The sequence below is a fragment of the Lissotriton helveticus genome, chromosome 9 (assembly GCF_964261635.1).
Source record: "Lissotriton helveticus chromosome 9, aLisHel1.1, whole genome shotgun sequence".
NCBI classification, from domain to species: Eukaryota; Metazoa; Chordata; class Amphibia; order Caudata; family Salamandridae; genus Lissotriton; species Lissotriton helveticus.
The window spans coordinates 420,187,210-420,210,618 of NC_136070.1; the positions used below are offsets into that span (position 1 = coordinate 420,187,210).

At 49.6% G+C, this 23,409-nt stretch overlaps 1 protein-coding gene across 1 annotated transcript in view; it reads left to right on the plus strand.

The window, feature by feature from the left end:
* Positions 1-23,409, plus strand: part of DYNC1H1 (dynein cytoplasmic 1 heavy chain 1) — a 1,596,152-nt gene that overhangs the window by 769,613 nt on the left and 803,130 nt on the right. The window contains exon 48 of the mRNA XM_078660192.1: positions 1,863-2,067. Coding sequence (XP_078516318.1) covers positions 1,863-2,067 — 205 coding nt within the window. The remainder of the gene's footprint in view (positions 1-1,862; positions 2,068-23,409) is intronic.

Below are 23,409 nucleotides of genomic sequence, written 5' to 3' on the forward strand. Positions count from 1 at the left end.
TTTCTATGCATGTTTATCTCTGCTACCACTATATTTCTCCTATTCCTTACGCTCACCTGTTAAGCCAAAAACAGTCTAACAAAGGAGCCGAAGAAGATGCGCGATACACACTGGAGGAGGAGCTGGTGTATCTTGTGACTCAAAGACCCCTTTGAAGAAAAAAATAACTTGCAAGTGTTTCAGCCCAACGCTTGATGGAAGGATATGCTAAGCATATGAATCTACAGCACTACACACTACTAATTGATGGTTACACGATAAGTAACATATTTCTTATGGATAGGAAATGAATGTGTGCATTGTTTAGGTGCCAATGGGGATGCTGTGATTATGATTTTGTTCTCCAGTGATATAGCAAGAAGCTGTCTGTGTGGGTGGTAGCTTTAAGTGGGATAAACATGAGCAGGACATTGACTGATGCTCATTGCACCCAATGTGGCAAAAAAGAGGAGCAGAACTCGACTGCATCAAATATTTCATGACATCCTGGCTTGACCTGCTTTCTCCTTTAGACAGTGAGTCTGCAAGTGCTCTCTGCACAGTTCTTATGCAGATCCTTGGTTTCCACTTAGAAAAGCAGAACAGAGAATCATACCAGACCTAGAATTGTCTTTCTTAGATAAACTTCACCCAGCACCTCCTTTCTAGAATGCGAATCATCATAAGACAGATAAGGTGGGCAGGCGAGTTACTGTTAAAATTAAATGTGATCTCACATTTGGATCCATTTTCAACAGAAGTTGTGTTGACAAGTTGAGCAGTGTTGATATGTGAGCCATCCTGGTTAACTGGGTTATGAGCTGTCTGGTCGGCAAGTGAATAAATTGATCCCATTCTGAGGAAAACTGATATTGGCAACAGAATGCTCAAAGTAGTTGTTGTCGACCAGGCGCATTCAGTACATTTGTAGGTGATGTTGAAGAGAAGCCGATGTGTATGACTATTTACAGATGCCACAAACATTGATTTTCAAAGTTGTTTCTAAGCCTTTGTTTTCTTCTTTTGTCTGGTATGGTGATCCGGTTGAGAGAAAAGATCTTCCTTAAGAATCGTGTTAAAACTATATAAAGCCGTTCGGAAAAAAACACTTTCAAACATTCTCCACTATTATATTTTTATAATCATAACATTGTTAGAATGCCTACTATTCTTTCCTATATCAAGTTAAGCTGTCTGTAATTTCAGTCAAAATATTTTATGTATTAAGACCTTTAACCGCATCGATGCGGTGCATTTTCCCGCTGTGTGCTGGAAAATTCAAAAAACCGCTTTACATGACGAGCTCAGCTCGTCATCAGCACACGAGCGCCGTAGCTGATGACGAGCTGAGCTCGTCATCAGCATCGAAGGGGTTAATCTAATTTTGGGAAGACTGGAATAGCGTCTACAGGGTTATTGTGTTTGCGCTTTTTCTGAATATTTGCTTAATCACTTCTGAGCTCTGTGCACAACTTTACGTAATGTCTGGATTCTCATGCGAACCGCAATTGTCGAATTATTTGTTTGTTTTATTAATGTATCATTGTTTTGATAATCACTCAAAATTCACACACCCTAGTGTACTGAGTTGCATTTAGTTTGAGATGGCAATGCCCACAAGATGATCTGTTGGCAATAGGAATGTACAATTTCTTTTGAGAACGAGATGTTGTTGTTTATTTGTGTATTCGTAGTGTAAATGTGTGCGGCTCTTGTGAAAAATGCTATGAAGTGTTGAAAAATGCATAAAGTGTTGTGACAGCTACTGCCCAGGATAAATATACAGGAGTCTAATCTTCTAAATGATCACTTCTGACTACCTTTTTTTATGATAGATTTGATGTTTTCATTGTTTACTAACCACTCGAGTTTTGTTATTCCAGATGTGTGCTTAATTGGTTTGGCGATTGGTCCACTGAAGCCCTGTATCAAGTTGGCAAAGAATTTACCAGTAAAATGGATCTTGAGAAACCCAACTACATTGTTCCAGACTACATGCCAGCTGTGTATGACAAACTGCCTCAAACTCCATCTCACAGGGAGGCTATTGTAAACAGCTGTGTTTTTGTGCATCTGACGCTTCATCAGGTGAGCACCTCATTTCGTTACACTCTTACTTTGTAGTTTTAAAGTACCTTTAGGCAAAAATATCTCTTTGCTTGGGGATCCTTAATTGCATAAATGCCAGGGTACATTTTTAATAACCTTAGTCCGTGGGAAATACAAAAGTTCCACATGGTTTCAGCATATCTTAAGTATAGAACACCAGCATTTATGCCCTACAAGTGATACCGTGAGCAAAAATGTACCCATAATGCACCCACCCGCTGTGAAGTTCTGCATATCCACTGCATACCACCCAGAGTACTCAATGTAATCTGAAAGTAATCACAACTTATTCTAAAAGTAATTACTGTGTACTATAACCTGCTTTTTAAAACCATACCAACCTGTAACAACTGCAGATCCTTTCCCAATTGCATTTATGTTTAAAGGTTTACAATTGAAAGTATATTTTACCTACCTGTACCAAGTCCTGCTTGGTTCTAGAAATAAAACACATGTATACCTTTTTTTTCGTACCCAATTGGTATGGATTCTGTCTCTGAGTGTGTGCCATCAGTCTTAATTGATTGAATATAATAAATGCTTAACACACCCTCTGGATAAGCCTAACTGCTTGCCCAAGCTACCACAAAGAGAGCTGTTAGTACTTACCTGATTTAGCCTCTGCTATACCTTTGGGGACTCCCTAAACTCTGTGAACACTATTCCTTACTTTGGTATTGTTTATACAAAGCCATCTTCCTACAGGCAGTCACTGACTGCACTATTGTAGGCATTCAACTTAGTCTGACTAGCACCCTTGGAGCCTGTTAACTGAAGACCCATATGTTGGGCATGAGAACAGCATCTTACCATGGTAGTGCTCTGATGAGGCTCAAAACAGGCAGCATCTCTGGTGCTGTCTGGACGCAGACGGGTGCAGAGAGGCTCCCGTAAAATGGCACTGCAGTGAAGAAAGAAATTTGAAGTGGGACAGCACGATCTGCCTGAAAATAAACAGACTCCCTCTCAGCTCAATCAGCCAAAGCGGGAGAGGACTGAAGGGCAATAAAAGGCAGAAGCCCTAAGTCTAAACACTCGTCAACTAAGGTACTGTCGACGAAGCCTCCATCGTCGTCGAAGACATCTGAGGTTCCGTCGACGACCGTCCCGTGGACGAAGAAGTCAAGCCCATCGACGACCGTTCCGTCGACGACGTGTCAGTCGACCGTGATCTCGTCGATGATGATCCCATCGACGTCGAGTTCTGCTGAGTCCGTCGACTATTGTTCCGTCGACGACGTCTGCCATCGAGAGCCCTATGGCGACGATTGAATCTCCATTGTCTAAAGAGCCACCGATTCAAAAGGGGGTGGTGATGGACAGAGTATCTGAATTAAGCAGAACACTCCTACCCAGTCAAAAGATCAGGGCTGTCAATGGACACTGCTGCTATAAAGCCTCCAGTTACAGTTCAAGCATTTTCTACACCTATTTCCTCAAAGGCTTTTCAACTGAGATCTTACCAAAGGCAAGAATGCTCCTATATTTCACCGCTTATGCCTTCTCACCTCCTTGAGACTTATGCTCATGAAGAGGAGGATGATTATGATGATGATGACAACGAAGGAGCATTTGGGATAGCTCACCATCCTTCAGAATTAAACTGTGTCAAGATGATGAGGAGGATGATGAATACATGGAGCATTACTATCAAGAGGACATCGTGGTTCCTTATCGTACAGCATACCAGAGACAGTCTCGGGCTTCAGAGTCCAGCCATCTACCACCGGGTCTCATTCAGGACTTACAAGCCATGTTAGTAGACTACAGACAACGCTTTCCACCACAGCAGGTTGTTTCTCCACCTCAACCTGCAGCAGTTCCGGACCCTATTCCTCAGCCTGAGATCCCAACACCTAGGTCTCCAGTCACGGAACCTCAGCAACCTCTTTTGCCCACTCAGACTCCAGACACTTCTTCGGATGAAGAAGTAGAAGAAGGCGAGCTACCAGATAATCCTCCTGTGGATCCGTGGGATTCTTATATTATCCCCATGCCATCTCCACCAACTCCACAGCCTTCAGATTCACCACCAGAAGACATAGGTGGGTTTCATAACCTTATGCAGCGGGCTGCCAGTAGGTTTCAGCTATCAGTAACAGTGGATCAGTCTGAGTGCTTTCCCACGATTTTAAAGAAGAAACAAGGAAGGTGTCCAGGGCCATTCCTATTATAGACTACATATGGAAGGAGGGCATTAAGGTAATGAAAAATCCTGCTTCTGTGCCTGCCGTGCTACAGCGGATTGACAAAAAATATCGTGCTCCTTTTGGTAGCCCTTCACACAATTAGGGTGAGTCCTGTATGTTTTCTCTGCTGCCACTATTTATATTCCACAGGGGCATTGAACCACCATAGCTCACTGTGGGATTCCACCACCATGTTTTTTATCACTTTTATTGTCCTCAAGCATTAGTTGCGCTCACCACTGATTATTCTTTAATCGAGTTTGAAGTCTTCACAGGAATTGTTTGAAATAGTTTAAATAGTTGAAATAGTTTATCAATGTATATACCTGAAATTTATGCATCCTTGTCTGTCGAATACAGGTAGATCCAGCTCATCACTAGTATATTGACACATTAGACACCTCTCTACTGTGATTTTGATGAACCTTCTATATAAAAATGTCTTTGTGTAGATAGTTTCCTTCCTTATGGTTCTGAAGAATCGAGAGTTAATTGACACAAATGCGAGAAACATGTTGACCGTTATTTTTCACTAACTGACACATAAATAGGAGACAATTTACTCCAATGAGCGCCGGTTACACTGCTTTTAATTAGGACAGGAGACCCACCAGAATAAAAGTAACCTCAGGCATGCCCAGCCCCATTTTAAACTCACTACCACGTCTACACTCCTCTGGCCCCACACCTTTACTTCACCATACGGCTGTTGGATAGAAGATCTCCGGTTAAGTGCCCCTCTTTGAGGTGAGCCCGTTGGGTATTGCACCGCCGACCCAACGAGGAGCAGCCCATATGATGAAGCATGACACCTGAGAGGGGGTGTGAGGGCATTAAAATCCAACAAATGGATTCCCAACTGTAGATCGCTTTGAGACCCAGTGGTTTCCAGCCTTCATATGACTTCTACAACACCCCTTCCTGAGGAACAGCACAACAAACCTTCCAAGCACAAGTAGGCCCACAAGGCAGCACCAAACTTACACCCTCAGCGGCACAGGGGCGGTCGGGTGCAGAGTACCAACACAGCGCCGGGCGCTCAATGTAAATCAATGGGGAGATCAGTTGTGGAGAAAGGCTGCAGGCTCGGGCCCGGAGGTTGGACGGAGAAAACCCACAGCTGCCCTGGTAAGTTCTGATGCTAGGAGACGTAGCGACACAGTTGGTCAAGCTCTCCAAGGTTCTCCAAGGCCCAGGGGCTTCGGGTGCAGGGGTGCAGTGGTGTCCATTGGAATCGGGAACAGCTTACTGGGCAGATCACGGTCAGGGGAAGTCTTTTGATTGAGGCTGCAGGTGTCTAGGTGGAGTCTGGGAGGGGTCAGCACATGGTGGACTCTGGTTCAGAATCTCTGGGTATCCTTTGCAGTTCTGGTGGGCCACTTGGACTCTGGCCATGGGTTTTTGGTGCAGAGGTGAGTCTGGAGGAACTTTCTTGGTTCCTCGGGGCAGAGTTCTTTTTCTTTAAAGTTGGTTTCTTCGGTACAGGTACACTGTACACTGGAGATTTAGAGTCTTTGTTGAAAGCAGGCAGTCCTCCCAGGGTTTTGCAGTTCACTGGGCTTGCAGGACTAGTCAACTTTTGTAGCAAGGGTGAAAGGCAGCAGACAGGCCGGCAAGACTGGCACAGTCATTCACTGGTCCTACTTCGTTCTTCCTGGGGGGTTTCGTAGGTCATCCGGAATCTAATTTCATGGTCTTGGGGTGCCAACTAAATGCTAGATTTTGGGGTGTTAAAGGGAAAGGATAGGTAGGGACCAATGCGTTCATTACCTAGGGTGTCTACATCCACTATGGCCATGTCTGAACTGGGGTGGCAGAGTGGGCTAAAGAATGGTGATGGATTAAACCCAGATCAGTTGACTGGGGGTGAGTGCTTGTATTGTCAACGCTCCGTCCATCATTTCCTTTGGTTTGGCTTTGTTCGCCATAAGTTGGCACGGTATGCTCAGACGTGAGTCCCTTGCTCACTTTGCCACTTGATTCAAGCAAGCCCGGCTGAAGACGGCTGCAATACCAGAAACCGGTCCTGGGAAGCTTGTTTCCGGTCCAGGGAAGGCATGGCTTGGCAGTTCGGGCTGGACTGTTCCCATGAGGCATAGGGTCAGACTGATTTTCATATGGCTATGTCTGAACTGGGGTGGCAGAGTGGGCTAAAGAATGGTGATGGATTAAACCCAGATCAGGTGACTGGGGGTGAGTGCTTGTATTGTCAACGCTCCGTCCATCATTTCCTTTGGTTTTGCTTTGTTCGCCATAAGTTGGCAGGGTATGCTCAGACGTGAGTCCCTTGCTCACTTTGCCACTGGATTCAAGCAAGCCCGGCTGAAGACAGCTGCAATGCCAGAAAACGGTCCTGGGAAGCTTGTTTCCGGTCCAGGGAAGGCACGTCTTGGCAGTTCGGGCTGGACTGTTCCCATGAGGCACAGGGTCAGACTGATTTGCATATGGCCATGTCTGAACTGGGGTGGCAGAGTGGGCTAAAGAATGGTGATGGATTAAACCCAGATCAGTTCACTGGGGGTGAGTGCTTGTATCGTCAACGCTCCGTCCATCATTTCCTTTGGTTTTACATCCACTATTATGCCACCCTCATGTGGGAGGGGGGCATAGTCCTATCCCTGACTCGATAAGTCCCACCATCTTTAAGATGGTGGGTATTGGAAAATGTGCTACACGTCGCCTCCAGCACCTGAGGGGTGGAGTTGGCAAAACGGGGCACACTTCCTTTTTTCACTAAGTTTCCCAGCTGGTTTTTCCGCCAAAAGTGGGTGATTGAAGCTTCCCACTCGAGCACTGTGTTCATCCTCGGGGAGGAGGTGTGACACCTCCGCCCAGGATGGGTTTTTGTTTCTGGCCTCAGAGCAAGGGATCTTGACTCAGGAGTGTTGTAAAGTCCCCCTTTTTGCAAGGTTACCCCTTCATTTTTGTCTGATGTTGATGCTATTTGACTGAGTGTGCCCTGGGTGCCTGCCATCCAGGTTCCCAGAGCCTGTTCTTTCCCTAAAACTGTACTGTTGAAAACCCAATTGGCAACTCTCTGGCCACATGCAAGTCCCTTGTAAAAGGTACCATGGGTATGCTATTACCTGGGCACCGTCCCACGTGATCCCACACACGACACCCATCTACTCAAAGTACGTCCCTTGCCTAAATTGTCAATTGAACACTGGACCACAATACTACAAGAAACCAGATCGGTGTCTTCTTTGGATGCTGTTATGGCCAATGATAACTTCAGCAACTGGCTTCAAAAATCACTGATGCGCTCATTCCTGTTAAAAGGACTCAATACAAAATAGGAAGTAACCAGAAGCCATGGTACTCAGCCAAACTTCGGGGCCTGAAACAAACTTGCAAAAAGCTTGAGAGAGATTAGAGAAAAAACTTCTCGATTGACAGGAAACTTAAATAAAGAGAAACCATTAATCTGCACAAAGCCGAAATCAGATTAGCCCAGGCAGCCTACTACGAAAATAAAATCTTATCAGCAACTAACAACGCCCGTGAGATTTTTTTTATTGCCAAAACTCTCTCCATAGTTCTCCCTACACCAGTTATCCCTAATACATCAGGTGCACGGTGTAACAACTTAGCGGAGTTCTTCTCCAATCAAATGTAAACTATTTTTACCTCCTTTCCCCCTATTAAAGACTGTACATTGTCCCGCCACACCTGTAGTAATCAGCCCTCCATGGCCACTATTCCGGTGATGGAAATGCCTGTGTTAGAAAGCCTCCTGACTCAGGCCCCTCTAAAGATACTGAGACAGGTGGCAGGTGTTTCCCCAGTCATTTTAGAATTGATTAACCCCTCCCATGCCCGTGACGGATGGGCTGTGCTGGTGACGGAACGGTACCGTCACGGCCCGCTCGCCGCGCCTGTGCGGCGCGAATTCCGCACCTGCGCTGACATTCTAATGGGCGGGCGGGTCCGTGACGGAACCGTTCCATCACAAGCACAGCTCACCCGAGGGCCGGGACGGAGTGGTTCCGTCACGAGCACGGGACCGCCGCGCGGCCCCGCCTCCCCCTTAGCGCTGCGGCGGAATAGCCGCCGCAGTGAAGGGGTTAACATCTTATTATTATTTATTATTATTATTATTCATTCTCTTCTGGAGTGGTCCCTCTTTTATGGAAGGAAGCTATGGTAAAGGCACTTTAAAAAAAAAACCTAGCCTTGATCCTTCTAACTGCGGAAACTACCACCCCATATCTCTGCTTCCAGTGGTTAGCAAAATTGCTGAAAAACATTTCAACTCGATATTATCCTCATTCCTAGAGACTCACAGACTTCTGCATCGGTCCCAGACAGGTTTCCATCCCCTTCAGGGAACAGAAACGGCTTTGCTCTCAGTAGTGGAAGAGTCAAAGATAGTGGACTCTGGAGGCACTGCTGGTCCTTCTCCCTAGCACGCCTTTGACACAGTAAACCATCGCATCTTGGTCCACAGACTCAGAAAACTGGGTGTTACCGGAACTGCTCTATCATGGTTACAGTCTTTCCTGTGTAATAGATCCTTCCAGGTCTTTGTCAATGAGGTGAACTTAAGCAGAAGCCCCTTTTTTGTGGAGTACTTCAGGGATCTTCCCTGAGTCCCACCTTATTTAACGTTTACACGTGCTCCCTAGCAGGGGTGGTATCACCTTTTGGAGTACACATAGTCACTTATGTAGATGACACACAACTTGTGAATAGGCTTAACAGAGCCGAAAGCTCCCCTCCCAGTCTGCGTCCATGCTTGGAAGAAATCGCCAACTGGATGAATGAGTCCTTCCTGAAACTGAATGGGGGAAAAAAGCGAAGTTATGATTCTGGGCAATCGTTCTCCCTTCGATCTAAATGCAATCTGGCCGACCTCTCTCGGCTTAATTCCCATCCCCAAGACCCAGTTAAAAAGCTTGGGTGTTTGGATCGATCAATACCTCACATTTAAGTACAAGCACGTAAGATGGCAGTCACGTGCTATGGTATCCTGAAAACGATTCGGAAGGTTCTTCCCCCACCTTCCTTTCCAGGCAAGAAAAATTATGGTGCAGGCCCTTATCCTGTCCCGGTTGGACTATGCGAACGCCCTTTATCTGGGTGCCCCCGCTGCTACTCTCTCCAAACTTCAGACTATACAAAACTGGGCAGTTAGACTTCTATTAGGCATTCCTAAACATTATTCAGCCAAACCAGCCTTGAGATCACTCCATTGGTGCCAGTCCGGGAGAGAGTCAATTTCAAAGCCCTATGTGTGAGAAGTTGGCCTGATATATGATGCTCACTAGTTCTAGTGATCACCTTGTATCAGTCCAAACAACCCTTATGGTGATTGGTTGTAAGTCAACCTTATAGACCAGCTATCCTAATGGTAGCATGGACAAAGCAGTCTTAGGCTAAACTCTTTTGGCATGTGAAGCCAGCTGTTTTACCACAATATAACCCCTTGAATACCAGATGAAAGGACACCACACAGGTTGTTATGAAAATAAACAATATATTTATTAATAACAAACACCTCTGAACTCTTTATGAGATCAGAGGGCTAAGCACATGACAATCTCTTAGAAAAAATACGACAAGTTGCACAAAATTACAATGGTGCCCTAGGGGCACGGCAAACTATATACTAAGTAAATGGAATGTGAGAGTCGATAGAAGGAATGGAGCTGTCCAGAGGCTGTAGGATCGTTGGGACCACGCTACACTAACTCTAGGTAAGTAATAGGAGGCCCACGGAACGCGTGTGCAGAGTGTGAACTCACACGCGAGATGCGTAACAACGTCTATGGACAGTACAGTTCAAGAAAAAAGGTAAGTACGGACAATCCTGACTAGTTAGGACTAAAACGACTGTGGAACTGGACACTAGGAGAGTCAATCTACCCTTGAGCACCGAAATGCTCTCGTTACCTCACCCACGGGCTGCGGGTGCATAGGTGCGAAGTCGTGTCTGGTTTCTGCGTTGAAGTCAATGGAGCCTGAAAGAAAAGATGCTGCAGGCGACCAGGAGGAAGATGTCCGGCGTGATCCAAGGATGGATCAGAGATGCTGAAGACCTGAAAGCAGAGGGGACAATGTTCAAAGTCACTAGCCAGTGACTGGAGTGGAACCAGGAAGGAACCAGATGTTGTCGCTATCAAGTGAAGAGTGGACGCTTGACTCTGCAGCCACGTGGACCAGGAGGTGTCTTGGACGACCAGGATGGAGGCACAAGCTGTCCCACGCAGGCTCTCGCTGTCGGCGGTGTCTGTTCCGGATTCGGCGTCAACGGGCCTTGGCAAAGGCAACCCACGCGGTGAGTGGAAAAGGCGTCTGGTGCGGACTAGGAGAGTCCGGGGTGCCCCTCTTTTGGAAGGGAGCAATAGCCAGTCTGGAGCAACCAGACCAGCAGTGAAGATTTCAAGGTTCGTCGTCTAGGAGGCCACTAGCCAGCCGACCAGTGACCAGACAACGCGTCGAGCAGCAAACAAGCAGAAGGGCCCCACGCAGATCTCGTGGAAGCTGGAGGGCTTATCTTCGTTGCAGGAGCTGCTCGGGTCTGGGGCTTCTCAATCCCCAAAGCACTTGGTCGAGTTTACCTCGGGAGTCGTGCTGGAAGCGAAGTGCAGTTTCTTTCAAGGTGGCCGGTCCCACGTGTCTCGTCGCACCCCGAGGGAAGACCACAAAGTGAAGACGCTGGACGCTTGATGGTGCCTGCAGTTGCAGGGTTGACACTCCTTGCCCACAAGGGAGATTTCTTCAGTCTTCTGTGGAGCAGAACGTCGAAGTCCAGAGTTTCTTCTTGTAGAGTGTGAGAAGTTGGCCTGATATATAGTGCTCACTATTCTAGTGATCACTTTGTATCATACCAAACAACCCTTATTGATGATTGGTTGTAAGTCAACCTGATAGACCAGCTATCCTAGTAGCATGGACAAGAGCAGTCTTTAGGCTAAACTCTAGAGGGCATGTTAAGCCAGCTGTTTTACCACCACATTTACCCCTTGAACACCAAGTGAAAGGACACCACACAAGTTGTTATGAAAATAAAGTATATTTATTTATAACAAGACTACCCTGAACTCTTTGAGTCAGGGAGCTAAGCACAATACAAAACTCTTTAGAAAACACTTTAAGTTGCACAATTTACACAAATGCCCGAGGGGCACGAAAAACCATATACTACAAAAGTGGAATGCGAAATGCTAGCAGGTAAGTAACAGGATCCAGAGGCTTCAGGATCGCTAGGACTACACTACTGAACCCTAAGGTTAGGAGCAGGAGGCCTAGGGAGATCGGGTGCAGAGTGTGCACTCTCACGCGGGATGCGGGAAGAAGTCTAGGGATGCTAGCGTTTCTAAAGTTAGTGTTATCGGACGAATCCGACTAGTTAGGCTGAAAACGAAAAAGGATCTGGACACTTAGATAGTGAACCTACGTTGGAGCACCGAAATGCTCGAGTTACCTAGCCCAGGGGCTGCGGCTGCATAGGGTTCAAAAGACGTCGGGAATCCTCGTTACAGTCTATGGAGCCTGAAAGAAGAAGTTGCTGGCAGGCGACCAGTGATGAAGTTCGATGGGATCCAAGCCTGGATCGGAGTTGAAGATGACCTGAAAGCAGAGGGGACTCAGTTCTTGATCACTAGCCAGTGATCAGATGGGCACCAGGATGGCACCGGACGAAGTCACCTCGACCAGGTGAGTGGGCGACGCTGGGCTCTCCAGTCTCTCTGACCAGGAGGCGTTGTCGGCGACCAGGATGGAGGGGCGAGCTGTCCCACGAAGGTGTCTGCTGTCGGCGCTGCTGAAACCATGATTTGAACAAGCCTTGGCAAAGGCAAGCCCACGCGTTGGACTCAAGATCGCGTCTGGAGTGGACCAGGAGGGTCCAGGGTGCTCCTCTGTTGGAGGGGAGCAAGGGCCAGTCTGGAGCAACCAGACCAGCGATGGAAGTGTCGTGGTTCGTCGTCAGGAGGGCCACAAGCCAGCAGGCAAGTAGCCGGACAACGCGGTCAGCAGCAAAGAGCAGAAGGGCCCCACGCAGATCTCGTGGATGCTGGGAGGCTGGACTTCGGTGCTGGAGCTGCTCAGGGTTAGGGCTTCTCAAACCCCAAAGCACTCACTCGAGGATCCCTCGGCGGTCGTGCTGGGTAAGCGTCGTGCAGGTTCTGATGATGGCCGGTCCCTCAGGTCTCGTCTCACCCACGAATCTCAGCTGGGCTGATGATGTAGGTAGAGGTCAGAGATGGCAGGGAATCCGGGTCTCGTCGAGCTGTTCAGTCTTGATCCGGAGGATGGACTTACAGCAAACCGCATGCGCTTAGATGGTGCCCGCTGGTGCAGGGTGGCTACTCCTTAGCCACAAGGGAGAGTCTTCAGAAATGTTCGAGTTCTTTCGTGGAAAGTAGTCAAGATTCAGAATTATCTAATTTGGGAAGGGGGCCTGCTCCTACCTTTATCCTAAGAAAAAGGGCTGGCACGCGACTAGGTCCTGCCCATGGGTGGGACCAGGAGGGGTGTGGTTACACCCCTCTCCTTTGTCCGGTCTCTCCCCAGCTCAGGGGCTGGTGTGCCCCTGGAACTGGTTTGAGCCGGCCTATGCACATTGAGCACCGGGGTGCCACTTGCAGTCACCTTCCTTTCAGCCCTGCCTACCTGGGATACACAAAATCCTGTCTGGGATGGTGCTGGCACCGCCCCTGACAGGAAACCCTTTGTCCAGGCCTCCCTCGCTGGAAGGACTCCCAGCAGCAGGAGGGCAGACTTGTGTCTCGGTGGCAGCATCCATTTTGTGGAGCTGAGGTTGTGTTCAACTTTAACCGGGGTTACAGCTACCAACATGTCTTCTCCCTCTAGAGGGGTGGAATGCTACCCCCGTCGCCAGAACTGGCGAGGGGGTAGTATTCCAAAGCGTATGACACCTTACACGACATGTTTAGATAATGTCAGACCAAAGTTACCATAACCGCGAGGATTATAAGGCACTTAAGAGTATATGGTCTGACGCTATCAGGGAAATGGCTATGGGATTGATCCCGAAGGCCGCAGACAGGCTCAGCTCATGCCAGGGCACTATCTCACACGATTCCAAGCACTCTGCCTCCAGGATTGTTAAGGCCTGCCATAGGAGTGACTGATAGGAGATCTGTGTGCCCATTTTAGGTTTGGTGATTACACCACCTTGCCCCAGCTGTCAAGCAGCCAGTTGTGTCTGTTTTGGATGGCCATCCAGGGGTGGCATAACACATGCTGCAGCCCCTGGTAGGCCCTGTGTGCACCTATGCCCTGGGTACCTAAGGTACACTGTACAGGGGCTGATAAGGTGACTCAGTATCCAATTAGATATGTACCTAGGGTACATGGAATCCATTTTAACAGAGAGAGCAGTGGGCCTGGGGTCCTGAATAGCAGGGCCCCAGGTCAACTAAGTCAGAAAACCATCAAAACACCAGGCAAAAAGTTGGGGGCAACCATAGTCAGGGATCTACCTTCCTACATAGAGTAGTTCAGGATTAATCTAATTTGGAATGGGACCAGCTCCTACCTTTATCCTGCTAAAGGGGGCTGCACTACTGACTAGGTCCCTCCCCTGGGTGGGACCAGGAAGGGGGGTGGTTACACCCCCTAACCTTTGTCCGGTTTTCGCACCAGAGCTGGGGCAGGGATGCCCCAGCAACTGGTTTGAACCGGTGTATGCACAGGGCACCTTGTGTGCCCCAGGCATGTCTCATTCCTTTCAGGCCTATCCTACCCAATACACAAAATCCTGTCTGGGGTTGTGCTAGCACCTCCCAAGGCAGGAAACCCTTTGTCTAAGCCTACCTCGCTGGAAGGACTCCTAGCAGCAGGAGGTCAGACTTGTGTCTGTGGTGGCAGCATCCATTTTGTGATGCCAAGGCTCGAGTTAACCGGGGTTCACAGTTACTTACATGTCGTGCCCCTCTAGAAGGGTGGAATGCTACCCCGTCGCCAGAATTGGCGAGGGGGTAGTATTCCAATTCGTATGACACCTTACTCGACATGTTTTGATAATGTTATACCAGAATTGGCATTGAACCCGCGAGGTTGATAATGCACTTAAGAGTATATGGTATAGCGTTATCATGGAACAGCTATTAGGACTTGGTTCCGCAAGCTGCAGACGGGCTCAGCTCATGCCAGAGCACCATCTCACATAATTCCAAGCACTCTGCCTTCGGGATTGATAAGGCCTGCCATAGGAGTGACTGATAGGAATATATGTGTCCATTTTAGGGTTAGATATAGGTATACTATATCTACAGCAAAGGGTGTTTACACCACCTTGCCCCAGCTGTCGTGCAGCCAGTTGTGTCTGTTTTAGATGGCCAGTCAGGGGTGGCATAATACATGCTTCAGCCCCTGGTGGCCCTGGGTACACCTATGCCCTGGATACCTAAGGTACACTGTACAGGGACTGATAAGGTGGTCCAGTACCAATTGGTAAATGCACCTAAAGTACATGGTTGTCAATTTAGAGAGAGAACAGCTAGGCTGTGGGTCTGATTAGCAGGCCCACAGCCAGGGAAAGTCGTAAACCAGTGAAGCAAAAAGCAAAAATCTGGGGTGACCATAGGATTGCGGACCCCACTCTCCTACACTATGTATTATCCACAAGTCTCTAGCTGGAACAGACCCCGCCATTCTCCATAGCACCATCCAGTCCGCTCTTTGCGGGACTTGGGTAGTAGGGTCCCCGGTCCCGGTGATCCGTCCGCCATCTTGAGTAGGTATTGACGCTTGGGATTCTCTCAGGCGCCATATTGGTTGGGGGCAGAGGCTCTAGTAGCCGGAAGTCCGCGTATTGGAGAGCTTATTAAAGCAGCTCCCGGACAACGTTCTTTAGATCTTTCTAGCTTCCACGCGCATTACAGTGATTTTAACTGCACCTAGATTGTTTATTTTAAAACTGCGCCGCTGTAACTGCGCTGCTGTTTTGGCTGTATTTTTCGCTGGGCGCTTGCTAGTGCTGTCACCTGGGGCATAGTCAGGCTTACCTGCAGTTAAATTGTGCCTTCACCCGCTCTTTGCGGGACTTAGGTAGTAGGGTCCCCGGTCCCGGTGATCCGTCCGCCATCTTGAGTAGGTAGTGACGCTTGGGATTCTCTCAGGCGCCATATTGGTTGGGGGCAGAGGCTCTAGCAGCCGGAAGTCCGCGTGGCATAATAGGATAAGTTGACATGTGCAGGCAGACACGCAGCGGGTCCGCGCAGCGGACGCGCCGTAGACGCGCCGGAGGTGCGCCAGAGGTAAGCCCGTTTGCGCCCGTTCGCGTCCCGGGCGCCTCTGGTGCCCCTGCCTCTTACCATCTGGCTGACCCGTGTCCCGCTGCTTCTGATTCCCTGGAGCCTACTATGGGCGGTGAGAAACGCTCGGTCAATTCTTCTTCGCAAATGACCCTGTCCTGCGGCCTGCTGAATGTCCGCTCCCATGTTAAGCATCATGCTGAGATCGCCCTGCTGATAGAAGCATCTCGGCTGGATATACTATTTCTCACCGAAACCTGGGCCACGATGGACTGTAGCGTGGAACTGGGTTGGGCTTGCCCGCCTGGCTACCTTATAAAGCACACTCCCCGACTCTCAGGTAGAGGTGGTGGGATAGGATATATCTTTCGAGATTCGATCTCCTTGTCCGAGCTGGCGGTTAAAAAGGTAGCAGGGTTTGAGCTAATGGGCTTTTCTATCGCGGCCCAAGGAGGTATTTTGGCAACAGGCCTTCTATGCTACAGGCCACCCTCGCTTCCCTCAGTGGCCCATCAAGCTCTGGTCGACTTGATCTACGACCTCTCCAACTCTCATACTAATTTTCTGGTACTGATTTTAATTTGTGGCCTTCTGGCCCACATGACTTGGCTTTTCGAGAACTCTGCCAAGCTTGCAGCAATATTCAGCTTGCTCAATTGGTTTTGGAACCCACCCATGCTAAGGGGCATATACTAGATTTGGTATTTGCGGAGGAGAAGTTGGTGGTGGTGGAAAAGGTCGTGGACCAGGTTTGGACGGATCATTCATTGATTGTTATGTCTCTCACCTTGCCTGTCCCGCTGATGCCCAGTAGACAGGGCGGTACGAAGCTGAATCGACAATGGAATTGTCTCCTTAGGGAATCGAGCCGACCCGCCCTGCTACCGGGAATGTTTACAGTGGAGGAGAATGTGGACAAGAGTTATACATCTCTCTGTCGTTACATCACATCTTCTCTGGATGCACTGACCCCTTTACGTAAGGTGAGAGACAGGCCCGAGGCTTAAATGCTTGGTTTAGTGAAGACCTAGGGCGGCATAAACTTCGCTGCAAACAAGCAGTGCGTACATGGAGGAGGGGGTACGGGGAACAGGATAAGGCGGCATATAAAGTGTCCCTGCATGAATACAAGGCCCAGCTAAGAAGTGCAAAGGCCAAGTTCCTAGAAGACACTCTGGCGAAGGCCTCTAATAAATCACAGACCCTGTTCAGGCTTGTTAAGAGTCTGTCTGATCCATCTTGTACGGCGCCTACAATACCGGCCTCGCAGGAACTGTGCGATTCCTTGGCCCTTGCATTCGAGGAGAAAATCAGGAATATCTTGACTGGACTTACTAGATCTGAACAGTCTTTGTCGCCTACATTCCCCTTTTCGGAGCCTTCTGATAATTTGGGATCCGAGGGGGCAAATGTTGGAAATGATTTGCCGCAGCTGTCCTGTTTTCCAGTTCCCTCGCTGGAGGAATTTCGTACTCTGGCCAACGGCGTATCCTCAGGGTCGCCGCTTGATCCAATGCCTCATAAAATCAGGAAGGCTTTTCAAGACGAGCTATTTCCCCCATTGCATTCCATCTGCTGCCAATCACTGACAACTGCAACAGTTCCGGACAGCTGGAAGATGGCAATTGTAACACCTTTGTTGAAAAAGGCTTCTTTGGACCCTCTCTGTTCGGCCAATTATAGGCCGATTTCGCTACTACCATTCGCGATAAAAATTCTTGAGAGATGGGTGACAAGGGCCTTATCCAACTTCCTGGAAACTAATCTCTGCCTGGACGCTGTTCAATTTGGCTTCAGACCGGCTCACGGCACCGAGACTGCCTTGGTCACCGTGTTGGATGAGCTACGAACTCTGGTCGACAGAGGCAAGTCTGCATTTTAGTGCTACTTGACATGTCGGCCGCGTTCGACACGGTGAACTATAAAGTACTACTAAGCCGTCTTCGGAGTGCGGGAGTGAGTGGTCTGGCTTTGGATTGGCTAACTTCCTATTTGGATAATAGGCAACAAGCTGTGGCACTACCACCTTTTCGATCAGCCACTCGGCAGGTGAATCAAGGAGTCCCTCAAGGATCGGCGATTAGCCCAATCCTATTTAACATATATCTCCGTCCCTTGGTAGCACTGATAAAGTCATTCGGCATATCAGTCATCAACTATGCCGATGACACTCAGTTGCTTTTTTCCTTTGAGGGATCGGAGACAATCTCAAGGGACTCTTTTCACCGCTGCATGTTGGCAACAGCAGTATGGCTGCGAGCTAACTCATTGCAGTTCAATGGGTCGAAAACGGAGGTACTCTACTGCTCCTCGGACCGAATTTCCCGTACACTACCGGTCGACTTTTGGCCATCTTTTATCCCGGGTTCGGTGGAGGCGGCAGAATCGGCTCGCAATTTGGGAGTTCTGTTCGAACCCAACTTGCAGCTGGATGCTTCCGTAAATAGGACGGTAGCGACATGCATGGGCCTGCTTCGTGCACTTCGGAAAATCTTGCCACTTCTTCCCCGGGGCTCCAGAGCAGAGGTAGTGCGTAGTTCCATCCTCAGTAGGTTAGACTACTGTAACGCACTACTTCTGGGAGCCTCGAAGATCCTGGTCCTTAAACTCCAAAGGATTCAGAATATGGCTGCTAAATTAGCCTTGTCTCGCCCGCGTTCCTCTTCTTCATCGGCAGCTCTGGCCGATCTTCACTGGCTTCCGGTCCAGCAGAGAATTGCATTCAAGGCTTCGTGCCTTGTCTTCAGGGCCCTGCATGGACTGGGACCACTACCCCTTCAGAGTCTCTTTTCTTGGTATCAGGCCACTAGACCTCTGAGATCCTCCTCGGCGTTCCTGGTTAGGGTCCCCAGGATACATAGAGTGAGGATGGGCGGACGTGCCTTTAGTTTCACGGCCGCCAAGTTGTGGAACACTCTTCCTCTGACATTGAGGAGTAGCCTTGACTTGCTTACTTTTAAAAGGGACTTAAAGACCCATTTGTTTCCAAGGGTAGTGTAGTTCATGTAATAGATGGTTCTGGATCGGTCTCAGCGCCAGGATGCCCTTTGGGTGACAGTTGCGCTTAACAAGCAATAAAATACATACATACATACAGTCCTACCGGCCCAACAGAAACCTTCTCTCCAAGACTATGAATCTTGTCATCGTCCCTAGGATCATGAAAGCCAGAAGCTGGAGTTGGCAATTCTTTTTTAACACGGCCAGGCTCTGGAACTTCCTTCCTCCCCTGCTAAATGTAGAAACCAACCATTTAGCCCCTAACTGGTGATACTCCTCACTACTGCTGCTACCAGCGCTGGGATGCCTCCTGGTAGCCATGCGCTATACAAATGTTATTTCAATTCAATTCAATCAAGGGCACTGTGACCAGGCAAGGTGTTGGACTTGGCCCGTCTGGCAGGTTCACCCCTGAACTTTTTGCCTGGTGTTATTAAATAATTAATAGTGATGTCTTGGTTTCTGCGCACTTTCACTGTGTCCCAGTGGAAAGTGCGTGCGCACTCTGAGTGCGTGGAGTGAGATAGGCCTGCCCTCGCATAGGAATGCATGGGGAATGTGTGTGTCCCTGGTAGTTCCTGATGTGTGGGGAGTGCAGGCTCGAGTTTGGTATGTGTGAACTCGTGAGAATGAATGCTGCGCAATGGTATGTGCGGCTTGTATGTGTCTAGTAGGGAAGTACCACTTCTAGACATTGATGTATGTATGCAGTGAGGGTGCTGGAGCGTGATTGGCTGGAGCTGGCTGGCATGCCAGGCTCCAGGAAGTCTGGATGGGTCTGCCCGGTGGTGAGTGTGAGATTAGCATGCTGATGGCTGGGGAGGAGTGCACCTGTGTCCTGAATGAGGCTGGGTTCCCCCCACACAATGCTGGCTCCACCCCCCTGGGGAGCGTCTGATGACCCAAGCCCTGCCAGTGAATAGAGGGTGGTTGAGCCCATTAACAGTACTCCCAGACCAGCTGCGACTGGTTCTTCCCCCACCCTGCACCTTTAGACAAAGGATGGTGACCTCTTGTAAAATGTTCTTGTTCCCAACTTGAATCTTGCCAGGGGCGTGCTGCTGCTTGGGCTCAGGGGAAGGCTTGCCTCCCTGAGCCCTGCTCAGCCCCAGGACTGCTGAGATGCTGGATTGCTGAAGGACTTTGTTGCTCTTCGTGTTCTTAGCACTTGGGAGCGCTTCATTTCTGCCCTGGCGCTTGAGAGCGCTCTATTTTTCACTTATAGCGCTGGGAGCGCTGTCCCTTGACCCCTAGCGCTTGAGAGCGCTTTTCATGTCCACAGCGCTTGGGAGCGCTGTTTTGTTCATAGCCGGAGCCCACCCGGCATTTGCCCCCAGATCACATCCGAGCGAGTGCCTTCCTCGTGGTATATTTAAATTAGGGAGGGAGCCCACCCCTCGTGTGCCTTTAATTCACCGCCGCAGCCCAGGAGTTTGTTCAAGTCCCCGCCGGGCCGCCGCGCTGCCTGCGACGACCCAGAAGCGGTTGGGCTGCCGGCGAATCCCAGCGCGGCCCCAACTGGAAGTCCCGCCCCATCGCGGCGAGAAACTACTGCCCGAGGAGCCACGAAGGCTCCTGATTGAGTCCCGGTCCCGAGATGGTGGACCGGGTGAACAGCGGCCGGGCGCATGGGGAAGGCGGGGCTCTCATGTGGTGAGAGAGCCCCGCCAAGCGCTACCGCCGCCCGAGAGAAAGAGCCGCAGCCGAGCACCGCCAAAACCGCCAGAACCGGTGAGTGTGTTGAGGGAGAGGAGGCGCGTCGGGGCACATTGCCGGTGCCCGCCCCTCCCCTCCAGAGCGAGTCTCGTTGTGTTCAGAGGCCCGTGAGGCCTCCCCTAATGCAGAGTCCCCCGGGAGGGACTCCGCCTACAGCCAGTGTTGCTCTCGAGCCCCGAGAGGCTCCCCTGGGCCCCACATTGCTTCCGAGCCCTGAGAGGCTCTTTGCCCATCCCTGGCCAGATCGAGTCCCCAGAGGGGGGACTCCGCTTGCCCCCACCTTGTTCTCGAGCCCTGAGAGGCTCCAACGTTGGCTGCAGTTCCTGGAGAGCCCGAGAGGCTCAGGGGGCATTCCAGTTCTTTGAGCCCACAAGGCTCCACGCCCACAGCTATTTTACGAGCCCAGAGAGGCTCGAGTGCCAGTTCTGTGTTCTAAGAGTCCAGAGAGGCTCTCCCTATGCATATTTATTCCTCAGAGCCTGTGAGGCTCCCACGATGCCCCTCATCATCATCTACAGCTGCCCAGCACTTTGTGGGCAGCTGCTACGTTTAGGTCTTGGTGCAGTGGCGCAACCTGGACCCTGGACTTTGATGTAAGTTCATGTTAATGTGATTTCTGCAAAGTGCTCTTTGCTGCACCTCTGAATGTGTTGTTGATGCATCATGTGCCTTGTTCCTTACACCGCTGAATGTATGTTTATGCATCATGTGTTTTGTCCCCAGGTCTATGCCCCTACTTGTATTGTGATACTTAGGTGGTTGTTCTTGCTAGTACAGGTGGTGCTAGTGAGGTCCTGGTTCCCTGCGTGACCTGTTCCTAAGGTGGTTAGGATTGCGTAGGTGGTACTTACCGGTTACCAGTGGGTACTGGTTGTGTGCTTTATGTCCTATTTTGTGTTACAGTGATTTTCTGTTATGTTCTAAGTGATATTTCAAGGGCTTGATACTGAGCTCGCCCCCTGACCAGAGTCCCAGGACCAGTGGACTCTATTGTGCCTTCCCTGACAAATTGCTGGGACTTGTCTGATCTCCCTGGGCCACTGGGGCCTCGCTGAAGTGTGCCTCGCTCACTCCCCTCGGCAGCTCGTGCCCGGCCGCCCATCCAAGCCTCGAGCCGCGCCGCTTCGTGGGCCGCCCGCATCCTGCCTCCCCCTCCTCTTCTGAGCCGCACACATTGGTCGCCCCAGAGAAACGCTTGTAGCTAGCCGGTCGCCCGCTAAAGCCTACTAAGGAGATCACTCGCATTATCCTGCGCAACCAGGACGGAAGGTACTGTCCGATAGGCTCTATGTTCTAAAGTTCTAGGCCTACAAGTATTGTATTGCTAGTTCTAAAAGTGCTGATTCCTGACAGTGGTCCAGGTGGCCCTGTCTTGTACATATCCCCTGTAAATACTGCCCGTGCCTCTGGCACATTGTAAAGTGTGTGTTTTTATCTAATGTGTTTTGGTGTAATACAAAGGCTATTTTTATATAACCTTGTGTGGAGTCTCCTTTGTGGTGGGCCTTTGGGTGTTGTTGCTGGGGTGCATGCGCAAATACTTAACTCACATCGCCTCCAAGTTTAGCCTTGCTGCTCGCGCCACGTTACCTAGAGGGTGAGCAGGGGTTATCTTGGCGTGTAACGCCCTTGCCCTGACTTGGGAGTGGTGGTCTCTGACTGACTTTGGCGAAAGCCCTGGCCAGCCAGGGATCCCATTTCTAACACAAGGCCTCTAAGGACTGCAGCACATATTGTGCCAACCTTTTTTTTTTTTTTTTTTTTTTTTAAAACCTTTATTGAACAATGAAAGCTCACAAATACTGGCCTACAACCCCACGGGCTGGCCAGAACAGAATGGTCGAATAACCAGCATACAAAAAGAAGATCTGCACAGGATATAACATCAGGAGCACTGGTGAAGCAATAAAAAACCATCGAGCGTTCAGCAAGAGCAGGATGACAAAGGTTAATTTTCTAGCACGGGGAGGGGACCAAAGGAATAACGGGCCGTATATGAGAATACAAGGGAGGGACCGCGGCAAGCCGCCATTTTATGAACACAACGTAAGAAAATGAAGCCATATAATCAAATCAGCAAAGGACAGAAACAGAATCAGACCATCAAATAGCGACAGTGGCAACAGTCAATCGCGCTCACCCACCTCCGCCCCTACCCAAACAAAGAAGACGTAATCAAAAAGCCCCATCACAAAGACTATGCAATACGCACCCCAACGGAAAAAGGGGACCTCCATAAAGGAGGAAGGGAAAGAGGGAGAAAAAAGACAACAAAAAGGAACACCCGCCAGACCATGCACCCCCAGGGGGAAAAACAGGACAATAAAACCGGCATGCGATGTAACAGAAACACGATACCAGAATAGGCAGCGAACCACAATCAGCCACACACCGGAAGAAGGACAGAAAACCCCCGGGGGAGATTCAAGGTGACAGAGTCCCGAAAAAGTGAATACACAAGAGCCATAGAACAAAAAGGGGGAAAATAAGGGGGGAAAAAGACCCCCCGAAACAAACAGACCCCTCCCACCCACCCCTAAGCCCACCCTGCACCTCTGCAGAAGGCTACGGCCAACCCCCCCCCCGCAGCGTGCCTGTCGCCCTAAATGGAACCCGAAATTTAGTGAAGCAAGAAAAGTTGGAATTAAAAGACAAAAAAGGGGGGGGGAGGAAGGGAAAGAAAGAAGGGAGTAAAGACATACAAACATATACACGGGGGAGGGCCAAAGACAGGAGTAAACGCACCCATCCACCCGCCCGGGTTAAAGGTCCAAGTCCTCGGGAAGCCAAAGAGTATCAGGCCAAAGTCCAGGAGCACTAACCAGTTACACAGAACCATATCAGGACACAGAGACCATCCAAACCGTTCATAAGCTACCGCATATAAGAGTCAGTTTTCATCAGCCCTGACCCTTTTTATCCAAAGCAGTAAGGGTCCGATCCAACGAGGACCCTGCCAGAAAGAACAGAAGGCAGGCAGCAGGAGAGTCCAACGGCAGTCCAAAAAAGTCACAGGAAGAAAAGCACGGAAGATCCAGGAAAATCACAGAATGTAGCAAACGATGCAGGCACAGTTCCAAGGATATGTCCATAAAAACCGACCCATCCGGGCCGGCACAGGAGACGTCATTGGGCAGTGGTGATTGAGAGGGACCAGGAGAATCATGAAAGTCCGGCAAAACCAAATC